The 11433-nt window shown below is 32.3% G+C and overlaps 1 protein-coding gene across 30 annotated transcripts; it reads left to right on the forward strand.

The window, feature by feature from the left end:
* The first annotated feature begins 1831 nt into the window (after nucleotides 1-1831).
* On the forward strand, nucleotides 1832-8007 carry LOC127144467 (uncharacterized). Of its 30 annotated transcripts, XR_007816149.1 has the most exons (11): nucleotides 1832-2077; nucleotides 2267-2373; nucleotides 3674-3773; nucleotides 4507-4575; nucleotides 4866-4915; nucleotides 5000-5154; nucleotides 5759-5898; nucleotides 6019-6108; nucleotides 6192-7201; nucleotides 7276-7715; nucleotides 7818-8007. XR_007816149.1 is itself a non-coding variant. In XM_051080469.1 (4 exons), exons 2-3 carry the CDS (start codon nucleotides 2345-2347, stop codon nucleotides 5841-5843), a joined length of 873 nt encoding a protein of 290 aa, XP_050936426.1. In that variant the 5' UTR covers nucleotides 1832-2077; nucleotides 2267-2344; the 3' UTR covers nucleotides 5844-6108; nucleotides 6192-6563. The 30 variants fall into 30 exon arrangements, 1 of the variants encoding a protein (XP_050936426.1); XR_007816153.1 differs by having other exon boundaries at nucleotides 5000-6108; nucleotides 7276-7377; nucleotides 7493-7715; XR_007816154.1 differs by having other exon boundaries at nucleotides 5000-6108; nucleotides 7276-7377; nucleotides 7508-7715.
* The last annotated feature ends 3426 nt before the right edge of the window (nucleotides 8008-11433 follow it).

An 11433-nucleotide genomic window follows, 5' to 3' on the forward strand; every position in this document is an offset into this window, starting at 1 on the left:
TGAGTTGGAAAAACTCTGAATTAAACATTGTTTGGTTTGTCTAGGAGTATTCGTAGTTGATGGTCGAAGTAAGAAGGTCATCATGAAAACAGCCAACATTACATTTCGTCTATTCAAGAGTTGGTTCGCGACATACTATAATATGCATTGTTAATTTGTTTGGTATTATAGTGTCCTTTGCAAGTAGGTACTATCAAATGTGTGTATTATGTTATGAGATACATGCAGGAAATTATCACTAAGGACACAAGCATTATCTCTAATGCGGTATGTTTTTAAACTATTTACATAGTAACGTTATAAATAGTATAATATGACCAATTTTTACTTTTAATAATAAGTCTATTTGACTTTTTATGTTTGATAGATTGATACAAGAAGATTGTACTTGCAACTTGAATTGGATGAAGTACGAGGAGAGTAAGATGAATTTTTAGCTCGGTACATATGATAGACACACCTAAATATGTTCTTGTTAATTTTGTAAATCGCTAACATATGGGAATGCTCATAATTATTTTTGTGTAAATGTTTTGTTCATAGTCATTATGCTTATATACCTGAGGCAAAAGATGTAAGGAGATAAACTTTAGTTTTGGTATACCAGATGTTTTTGGTCTAGTGGTAACACTACTCAACAATGAAAAAGGATTGGGGTAGGGGTTCATATAAGATAGATTTTATTATTGTAAATTTTGGAATAGGCCACATATAGGAAATTTTAGTTGGATATAGTGGATTGAAATTATGTAATTGTTGATGACATATTGTTGAAGAATGAAATAATTGTTGGGATACTTACTATTTGTCCTAGTTGGAGAGTTTATTTTGTAAATGGATCTGTTTTATTGAAATAAATATTTGTAATGTAGGAAATGAGAAATGGAAAATTAGGTATGTTTAATATATTCATAAATGGTATATATTACATTAAATACATGACAAGAGTTAAATAACGTGTCAATTCTTCAGTATCAAGTATACTATTTTACTTGACATGTAAAATGAATCATGTATATTATTTTACTTGACATGCACATAATGTCAAGTACACAATTTTACTTGACGTGTAAATAATGTCAATTATACTATCTTACTTGATGTGTTAAAACCGTCAAACATAACATCTTACTTGACACTTAAAAAACGTCAAGTAGACTATTTTACGTCAAGTATGATATCTTTGTTGACTCGAAGATGGCATTACGTAACATAATTCTAGAAGGATTTTTAGAGTCAAGTAATGTGACTATACTTGATAATTTACTTGACGCTTTTAAAAACGTCAAGTATAGGTTTACTTGACACTGTATTAATGTCAAGTAATTAAATTTTTGTAGTAGTGATAAAACATGACTTTTGGAAACTTAAAATGCTTTCCAACAAGCTGTGCCAGAATTGTAATAAGTTACCTTTGAATATGCACATATATGGTTCTCGTACTGATGTGAAAGTTTTAGAGGGCCTATAGTATGGGTACATTAGTGTAGGCTCCAGAGCTCAAGGCAGAACGTTCAACTAATGTTGACCTATTGGTTAATATGGACAAATGTTACAGTTGGGATATGAAGATAGTTTATGTACTTTAACATTTATGAAATTATTGTAAAGGCTTAAACAATATTCATGAGATAATGATGTGCTTAAAGTTGTAGTTTCATAATGATTTATGATAACTCATGAATTGTAAAAGCTTTACATTCAACATCACTATTTGGTAAAATATGTTTTAGAAAAGCATCACCCTACAACAAAATAGCCTTTCAATAACATTTTTTAATAACATAGATTATAAAATGTTATTAAAGAAAAGAAAATATAGGCACGGGTAGGAATTAGAAAAAAGAAAAGGAAAATGGGCACGAGACTAAAACGCAACTTAGAGAAGAGAAAAGAAAAGAAAAGTTCAATCTCTCGTCTTCTCCGATCGATCTTTCATCTTATTCGATCAGAAAAAATTCGCGTGACCTAGCCTAATTGGAACCCAGAAGGCGCACCTCCTTCTTCAATCTCTCTTCTCCGATCTCTCATCTTCTCCGACCGATCTTCCAACTTCTTCTATCTCTCTTCTTCTTCGGTCTGTCATTTTCTTCGATCTCTCATCTTCTTCATTCTTTAATCTTTTGAAAAAGTTTTTTGAAATAAGTTGTTTCACCTTTTCTTTGCTGAAGAGGTTGCTCTGAAATCTCAGCATCTTCACTTCTGCCATATGTACTCAGAGAATATTATTTTTGTTCCAAGTTGCAATGAACTTCCTTTATTGCAGATTCTTTTTGGTGCCTTGTACATTATAAATCTACGAATTGTGCATTATCCTTGCTTGAGCTACACTTGTCTGGTAGTAATGTTGAACGACTTTGGAATGGAACAAAGGTTAGTATATATAATATAAATGCTAATTGATATATTATCTGTCTCAAAATTTTGCATCGACATATGCTAAATGTATTAATTGTGTTGAGGACTCCTTAAATTTCTTCCCTACATTTGAAATGAATGAGAAAGTCACGAGTTCTGATGTCTGAAAGTAGTAGAATGAAATCCTACTTAAATGTTTTTTTTTTCATATTGTTATGAATTCCATATTTTTCTTCACCTAAAAGATAATAAAATTGTTTCTCCATGAGTCCAAGGACATAATTAACACACAGTGATCAACATAAATCTCAAAGTCGAATTCTTCTTTGCAAATTAGTTTGTTTTCTATCATCACAAAACTGAATATTATTTAAACTATATTCAATAAATTATTATATGTCTGCATTACAAAATTAATGTCTAACAGAGGAGATGCAATTGATTTGTTTTGCAACAGAAATTTAAAAACTTGAAGGAGATTGATGCAAGTGATTCAAAGTTTTTGGTTGAAACCCTTAATTTTTTAGAGCCTCGAAACCTTTGACAATTGATTTTACGAAATTTTGGAAGACTAAAAGAGGTTCATTCTTCAATAAATAGTCTCCATCGTCTAATTTTAGTAGATATGAAGGGTTGTTTCAGAAGCTTCTCGTTTGCTACCACTTGCAAATGTTTGAAAAGTTTAGAGTTTTAACCGTGGTCTAGAGTTTTTTCCAGAGTTTGAATGTTTGATGGGAGATTTGATTGAACTACACATTGATAGGACTTTCATAAATGGACTTTCTCCCTTAATTACTAATCTATTTGGCTTGGTTTTATTGAACCTGAGGAATTGTATTGGACTTTCTACTTTGGCAACTGAAATTGTTAGCTTGAGTTCACTTAAAACTCTCATTCTGAATGGTTGCAAAAACTTGGACAGAATTCCACCAACTTAGTTTTAGAACTTGAATGCCTTAATACAACATAATCTTTTACTTGTTCTACTTTTTTTTTTTTTGTTGCAGAATATAAACTACGTGCCTTAATACAACTTAGTGGGCAATACATTAGTTGTTACAATCTCAACCTTATCTTTTGATCTTTAAAACCCTCATTTTTTCATAGACTTTATGAAAATTTACAATCGAATTGAAAACTGTCTCGCTCTTGTACTTTAAAAATCCCCTGCAATTCACTGTAATAGCATTTATATTCATTGGATCTTATCTGAGGTCTAAATGTGGTAGACAATTGGGTGGATGATGCTGGTTGTAGGAGTAAGGTTTAAAGGATAGAAGTTATATGACTAACCAGCGGGTTTTGACTTGTACAGAGAGAAGAAGAAAAGAGATTAGAGGGCTAGATAACCAACAACTAATGAGGCAATAAGTAAATGCTTGGGAGATTATAACATGCAGACCGATTTATAAAAGGTAATTGCAGACGTTACCTAATTTGAGATAAGACTTGAGAGAGTTTATAACAATATTATTCTAAATACTTATTAGATATGCATCTATAATGTATTATGTTGAAGTTCCTTTCTTGGTGGAGGTTGTATTTTGAGATTGTTTTCTCCAAGATGATCTTTGGTTGATCTCTTTCATGATGCCCTTGAGAAGGGTTTACTAGTAAATTTGATGTTGATTTTTGCTTTGATTACTTTGTTTGTAGGGTGGCACTTTGTTTTGTTTCTATTTCTTGAGTAGTTGATACATCTTCTTGGTTAATGGGTATTGGATCAAATTGGACGATGTCTTTAGGTTGAATTATTTCTTCATTTCTCTCTTCCACAATTGGTTGTTTGTTAAGATTACTCTTTGAGTGAGGTATTTTACATTCCATGTCATAGCAATGATTATTTTTCTTGTGAGTTGCAGCACTTTCAGTTTCTTGTGGTTTTATGTCTAATCCTTCTGTAGGATTCTACCAATTTGCTGCATCTAAAAAACTTGTTATATCTAGAGATTCATAACTCGAGGGATGGTTAGTGGATTTGTTATGAAAAGGAATGTAGTTTTCATCGAATATAACATGTCTAGAAATGTAAACTTTATTAGACTTTGGATCTAAAAACCTATCTATATCCGTTGAATCTTTATTAGCGAACTATCGTAGACCTTTTTTCCTGTAGTGTTGTTTAAGTTTGTAAATTTTAATGTGTAGGAGTTAGGTCTGGACAAAGCTTACCTTAGTGAGACTCTTTTCACATTCATATTTCTATTCTTTGTTGCGGTAAGTGGTATCTTGATGGTGTCGTCTTTCAATTGTTATTCTAATTTCTTCCTACCACCCTGCATTTCTTACGTTGCACAATCTTTACCTCATTGTTGTGCAACTGTGATGAGCGTCCTTGAAAATTCAAGTCTTTTACCAATCAATCATGAATCAATTTTCTCATTTACATTTTATAAGTTGTTGATGTTAATGGGATTATTACTTTGTTAATGTTACCTTCGTATGCTAGTATTATCAATTTCACTTTCGGTAGAGTTGGTTCTCAATTACATTTCATGTTCTTGTAGCAATAATTTAAAGATATAATGTTTCAAAAAGATTGGGTTCATTTGAACAGGTAAGGGAATGTCAATTTTTTAGCTAACTAAAATGGATTAATATAGTTAGTTATATTAATTGCAAACTTTGATTTTTTTAATAGAGCAACCAATGAATATATAAAGGGAGCATGGAACTTTGTGAAACAAGTAGAGAACATATTGGGTGGAGTAGATAAAATTCTGTGTCCATGCAAGACATGTAGGAACATGAATCATCAAACCTTTGATGTTGTATATGAACATTTGGTTATAAAAGGTATGGATCCTACTTATAGGTTTTGGTACCATCATGGTGAAGAAGTGCCGGTAGCGTGTATGTTTGATGGTTATCCCTTTTGTAGTACTTCTTTCATGAGCGACGAAAAGGTTGATGAACCATTCGTAAATGATGTTAATCAAAAGGTCGTAGATGTAAACACTTCCTTGTATCCTCATTGTACAAAATATACAAGAATGTCAATTGTGGTATCTTTATATAAGATAAAGGCTACTAATGATTGGACTGATAAAAGTTTCACAAGCCTTTTAGAGATGTTGCACGATATGCTACCCCCTAACAATGTTATCCCAAAATCTACTTATGAAGTAAAGAAGTTCTTAAAAGTATTTGGTCTACGATATGAAAAGAGTCATGCTTGTCAAAATGATTGTTTCTTGTTTACGAAAGAGAATAAAGATTTAGAGACATGTCCAATTTGTGGGCATTCTCAATGGAAGGTGGATAAGCACACCAAAAGAATGAAATGGGGTGTTTCAACAAAAGTGTTAAGATACTTTTCGTTGATTCCAAGATTGAAACGAATGTTCCAAATGCATGATGTTGCAAAATTACTAACATGGCATATGAACCATAAAAGCAGTGATGGGAAGATGCGTCATCCAGTCGATTGTTTTTCATGGGACTCAATTGATGTAAAGTGGCCCGACTTTTCGAATGATCCATGAAACTTGAGATTCGGTCTTGCAACCGATGGTTTCAACCCATTCTCTAACCTTACTAGTAAGTACAGTTGTTGGCCAGTCATGCTTGTAGTAGGTATAGAAACAAGTTTAGTAGTAGGTATAGAAATAAGTTTAATCTTAAAACCTTTATTGATATCTCCTTGAGTATGATTTTCAGGCAAAGAGCAAGACGTTTAAAGATATGAAACAGAAGCAACTTCCTCACACATGTAGTCGTAGAGGCTATGCTCGACTAGTTAAAGATTTGGTATAATTTTATGTAATATTAATAGAATTTTTATATTTAGCATATGTAGCTAATATATAACTCATTATTGTGCGTCTATGTAGAAAAACTCTTCTTTAACTCTGATTACATGAGTAGATGTTTGGACGAAGGCACATGTGAAGGAAGATGGAACACCTATAAACTCGCAAGTGGTCGACACTCTGATTGCTTTAATTTTTGTATTGTTTATAGTTGCTGCCATATTTAATAGTTGCTGTCATATTGTATAGTTGTTGCCATATTTCATAGTTGTTGCCATTTTCTTATTCTGTTGTTGCCATATCTTATAGTTGCTGCCATATTTTATATATGGGTAACTACATCTTGTTGTAGATCTTGTTGGGACTATCGACATCTTGATGTAAATGTTGTTGCTGCCATTTTTTATAGTTGCTGTCATTTTTAATGTTTCAATCTCTTGTTAGGTTGCTGCCCATTGAGTAATGAGATTTAGTTGAAGTAGGTCTTAAATGTTGTGACTTTCCCTAATGCCTTCTCTCCCACCTCCCCCAATGATCTTTTTTATTCCTACTTTTGTTTACTATTGAGTATTGATTTGTATTTGGATTATTGCCGTTTGAGTATTTATTTCTTCAAATAAATGACTTATTTGATGAAATATTCTTTATTTGATGAAATATTCTTAGATGCCACTTGTTTCAAGTATCGATTTGTAGTTGGATTTTAAATGACTGCCCATGATTGCTGCCCATGTTTTTAAATGTAGTTTGATTGTTTCCTTCTACTAAATGACTTGTTGTGACTGTCTTATGCCCCTCCACCCACCCCCCACCCACCATGACTTTTGAATAGTTACTATGATTTTTGGTTAGGAGCGTATTGAACAAAATCGTGTGGCTTCTTCGAGTAGTATAATTGATGATGCAATTAGTAGAGTTCTCGATCCGATCAAGGCTATGTAAGAGGACTAAGATTTGGTGTGACTCTATCGAAGGTGTCTACATCAATTCACAAAGATAAAACCATTACATCTCTTGAAATAAAATGTGACAACTTAACTTCGGATGTAGATGAGTTGAAAAGTATGGTAGCTTCCTTACTAAAGGACAAGGTAAATTTGTCTTAATACTCTTAAAAGTTCTTAAATTTTGTTTATAGCACATTTTGACATTGTTGTTTATATAGGAAAAAACAAGTGATGACAATTCTAATCATCTTGTTAGAAGAGTACCATCATCGGTGCATATTCGTACTCCTACTCCTACTCCAATCATAAATTTCCCACCGGTAAATTCTAATCATCTTTGTTATTTTAAATTATTATTGTTTGAGATTTTTATAACCATATTATTGTTGAAAATAAGTGTTATTACCAACACTCCCTATAAGTGCTTGCTACTAGATTGGGTTTGTTTAGGAGATGTTATTGCTAAAGGTAGATGGTCTTTCAATGATCCATCTATTCTTATCCAACATTGTACCTCTTGGCCCCAACGCAGTTCGTGTGTGGATTGATACGGTGAAAATACCAAATTCCTTCTTATGGAGGCCTACCTTTGACATTATTATTATTGATGATGCTTTGAGCACTACTGTAGCATGACCAATGGATAAAGTCAAACTATGTAAGAAATTTTATTTACTTTGTGAATTAGGTATTTATTTAGTTCTCTAACTAATTTATTGTTAGAATTAGGTAATGATATTTCTTTTTATTTTTTTGTTAGGTAATTGATGTGTGGAGAAAACATTGGAGCAACACATATATGTTGGATAATTTAACAATTGCTACAATTTGAACATCTTTTTTTATCCTATCAAAATTTTGGGACTTTGGAACCTAATGTTGATGATATGAAGTCATTTTAACTAAATTAAGAATTTACTTGTCCTAATAGTTAAGGACTTTGAAACTTAGTGTTGATGATTTGTATGTTATAAATTTGAATATTTTGGTTATAATTATGATTGTAGATCTTAATGAATGTGAATTAGACCTTAATAGTATGGAAAATTACGACTTCATATGTAAATATCTATACGATTACGACGACAACATTCATAAAACGCAACAAAAAATTGTTTATAGCATTTTTTCAAACAGCTATTGAATGATTTTGATAACGCTTTTCAAATGTAACAAAAACGCTACAAAAAATCTTTTTAGCATTTTTGAAATGTTATTAAAAACGCTATTGAAATATTTTTATAGCGCTTTTCTAACGCAAAACAAAATGCTATAAAATGTCTTCTATAGTTTTTTCAATCTTATTGAAAACGCTGTTGAAAGTTTATAGCAATTTTTTAACGCAATAAAAAACGCTATAAAATCGTTTCGATAGCATTTTTCCTCACGTTATAAAAAGCATTTAGAGCATAACATTTGTGATATCGTTTGGGACATCTTATAGCGGTTTGCATAGTGGTGAAAAAACACTATGAAAAGTTATGGACTTTCAATAACATCGGCTACGACAACATTTCGAAAACGCTATTGAAAATCGTCGATAGCGTTTTTTGGATGCTATCTTAACTGATATTTCTTGTAGTGAGATTACTCATTGAATGTTCCAATACATTCTTTCAAAGTTGTTTTCTCACTTTCCAAGTATTGATTGTGTGTTCCCTCAAGCTAAGCATATTGCTGCCAAGCTAAGTATTTAGACTAGAGTCCCTGAGGTAACAAAGATAGTCAGTCCTAGTCGGTCGGTAAGAGTTGTCAACATATTGCAGTGCTTGCCAACTCTCACCCCTCTTTTAGGATCATTAATAGGTGGTTCCAGGAAGGGGTATGACACTATCATTGTGTATTAATAGTCAAATACATTTTTTATTTAATAATTAATTGTATGATAATTACAACGGTAACTATAAAGATTTATTGTATTCATAATCTATCACTGTGTGTTAATAGTCAGATAAATTTAAGATAAATTTAGGTTTTTATTTTGGTCGTTGAGAAAATTTGTGTAAAATTTTGATCAATGAGCGTATTTTTTTTTATAAACTCTTTTTAAGCTCAAGGGTATTTATAAAAAAAAATTCATAGTTTAGGGGTATTTTTGAAACAGAACTTTAATGGTTTCATCCAAAACTAACGGCAAGAGTATTTTGTTAACTCTTTTTAAAAATTTAAGGACATATTTGAAACTTTTGAAAGTTGTGAGGGGTATTTTTGACAAAAACTGTAAAGCTTATGTGCATTTTTTTGTGATTTAACCTTTTTTTTAAAAAAATAAAAGTAAATTTGTACTCTTATTTGAGATTAAGAAGTTGGAATAGTGAAAATGACGTTAGTGGTTGATCTATCACATATTAGGTAGTGTTTGATGACCTTATTGTGAAGCCAACCTTCTAAAGTGGAGGTTGTGAACAAGGAAGCTAAGAATAAGCATACGCGTTCTAGAGTAAGGGGAGTTAAAATGAATAAGTATAAGGATGATACGTTATGATGAAGGGGCATGCGTTCTAGCTTAATGATGCAAAGAAGAGTTTGTATTTTAAGCTAGTCGAGGAAGGACCAGGAGAGGAATGAAGTTACGAAATTTTAAGAGGATTTACTATTCTGCATTAGTCAGTTTCTTACATATAAGGTTATGGTTAAGTATGATAGGAGAAGATACTAAATCTACACGTATAAGGCATTAAGTAGGAGCAGGAAAGCTAAGATGCATCTAAGGATAACCAATCCAGTTTAGGATTACTATAAATAAGCCTCGAGGGTTCAAAAAAAGAGATAAGAAAATTTTAAGTGCAGAAGCTCTGCCAAAAGAGCATCAGGCGAGAAGAGAATATCTTGAAGTTAGGCGATAAGAGGGATTTAGAAGGAAAGGAAGAGTTTAAGCTTTGTAAGTGACCTTTCCAAAAGAAGAACTGAGATTTCCAAAGCTTTTCTTTCAAAGTCTTGTTATGCTATGCATAGTACAATACATGTTATAATCATGTTTGTGATTTATATGAAAAGTATGACTATTTGGAAGAATGATTTCAAGTTGAAATATTTCCAAGTTAAAGTATTTTATGAGGCTTGTATGAAATGCTTGTATGCGAGTAAACCAATAGTTTTATTCCTATCATGAGCTAGCTATTATGTGCACATAAGAGTTAATGCTACCATGCGTTAAAAGGTCCACCATGGATGAGAAGGTGGCTGAATACATTGTGATGTCCACATTCGAGCTGATCACCTAAGCAACAAGAATTAAACTTGTAAATCTCCAAGGGATGCTGATAATGATACGATTTTTTACAGTAGTCTATGCATGGGAATGGTTCAATGTCTTGGTAAAAGGAATAAGTAGAGACTAACGTGGAGTTTAATAACTTTAACACATGATGAGACATTGTGAAGTTGATCTTACAAAATGAAATTAAACATGTACTTGTATTGTCATGCCCTCCCCCCAAAAAAAAAAGTCACTTTAGGCGACCTAGTAGAGGCGTGCCTAGACACTCAACGCATATCACTCTGCGTGATAAATGCTTAACGCCTAGTAAGCGAAACAACTTCTTAGACCAGTCTTAATGCAAGGTTTAAACTTTAAACTCAAGAGACTTTTACAACACAACGCAGCGGAAAAATAACTTAACATCTCCATTGATTTATTCTTTGGTTTCCTTGCCTAGTCTTCAACATATAAGCTCTTAAGCTCTAAGCAATAAGCATAATACAATGCAACAGAATACAATAACAACACCATTTCACTTTCATTAACTTTAAACCATGTGTTCTACAATCATAAAGTGTAGAACACAAGGTCCAACTTCTCTACTTTACTTGCTTAGCCTGATCGCTTAGCTTCTTAATACAAGGGCTTAACTTCCCCAAAACTGAGATGCAACCCTTTCTTAATATAATAAATTCCAAGTAACTGAAAAAAGATGGTCTGGTCAACTTTCTTCTGTCAAAACTTATCTTACCCTTTTATTGGCCTTAATGCCTGTTCACTTGGGGAAAGGAGAACGTAAAACATAAGTTGAAGACTTAGTGAATGAAGTTTTTAAAAATACCTTTTGGAGAATATAATACAATCACATAAATTTATTTTCATTTCATTAAACACAGGCTCAGGACACCTCATTTCATAAATCATAGAAATCACACATTAGCTTCCGCTTATTCCTTTCTACCATGAACATGAGCCATTCTCTAAGCAAAGACTATATGTATTCACTCTTGCCATCACTCTTTGTTTAGACTACTATGATGTTCACTCCATCACAATACCTAAGAACTTTCCTGATTTACTTCTCGTTGCACAGTTCGTCTACACAACGCCTTTATACATTTTATGCACACCACATAATATCTTCTCACTTGACAGGAATAAGGCTAATGGTTTA

The sequence above is a fragment of the Cucumis melo genome, chromosome 12 (assembly GCF_025177605.1).
Source record: "Cucumis melo cultivar AY chromosome 12, USDA_Cmelo_AY_1.0, whole genome shotgun sequence".
Lineage (NCBI taxonomy): Eukaryota > Viridiplantae > Streptophyta > Magnoliopsida > Cucurbitales > Cucurbitaceae > Cucumis > Cucumis melo.

Bases quoted from the DNA above. Each gene is read 5' to 3' on its own strand.
- LOC127144467 (XM_051080469.1), top strand. From the start codon at position 2,345: ATGTTGAACGACTTTGGAATGGAACAAAG. The intron at 2,374-4,999 runs GTTAGTATATAT...TTTTTTTAATAG, and splicing joins GACTTTGGAATGGAACAAAG to AGCAACCAATGAATATATAA.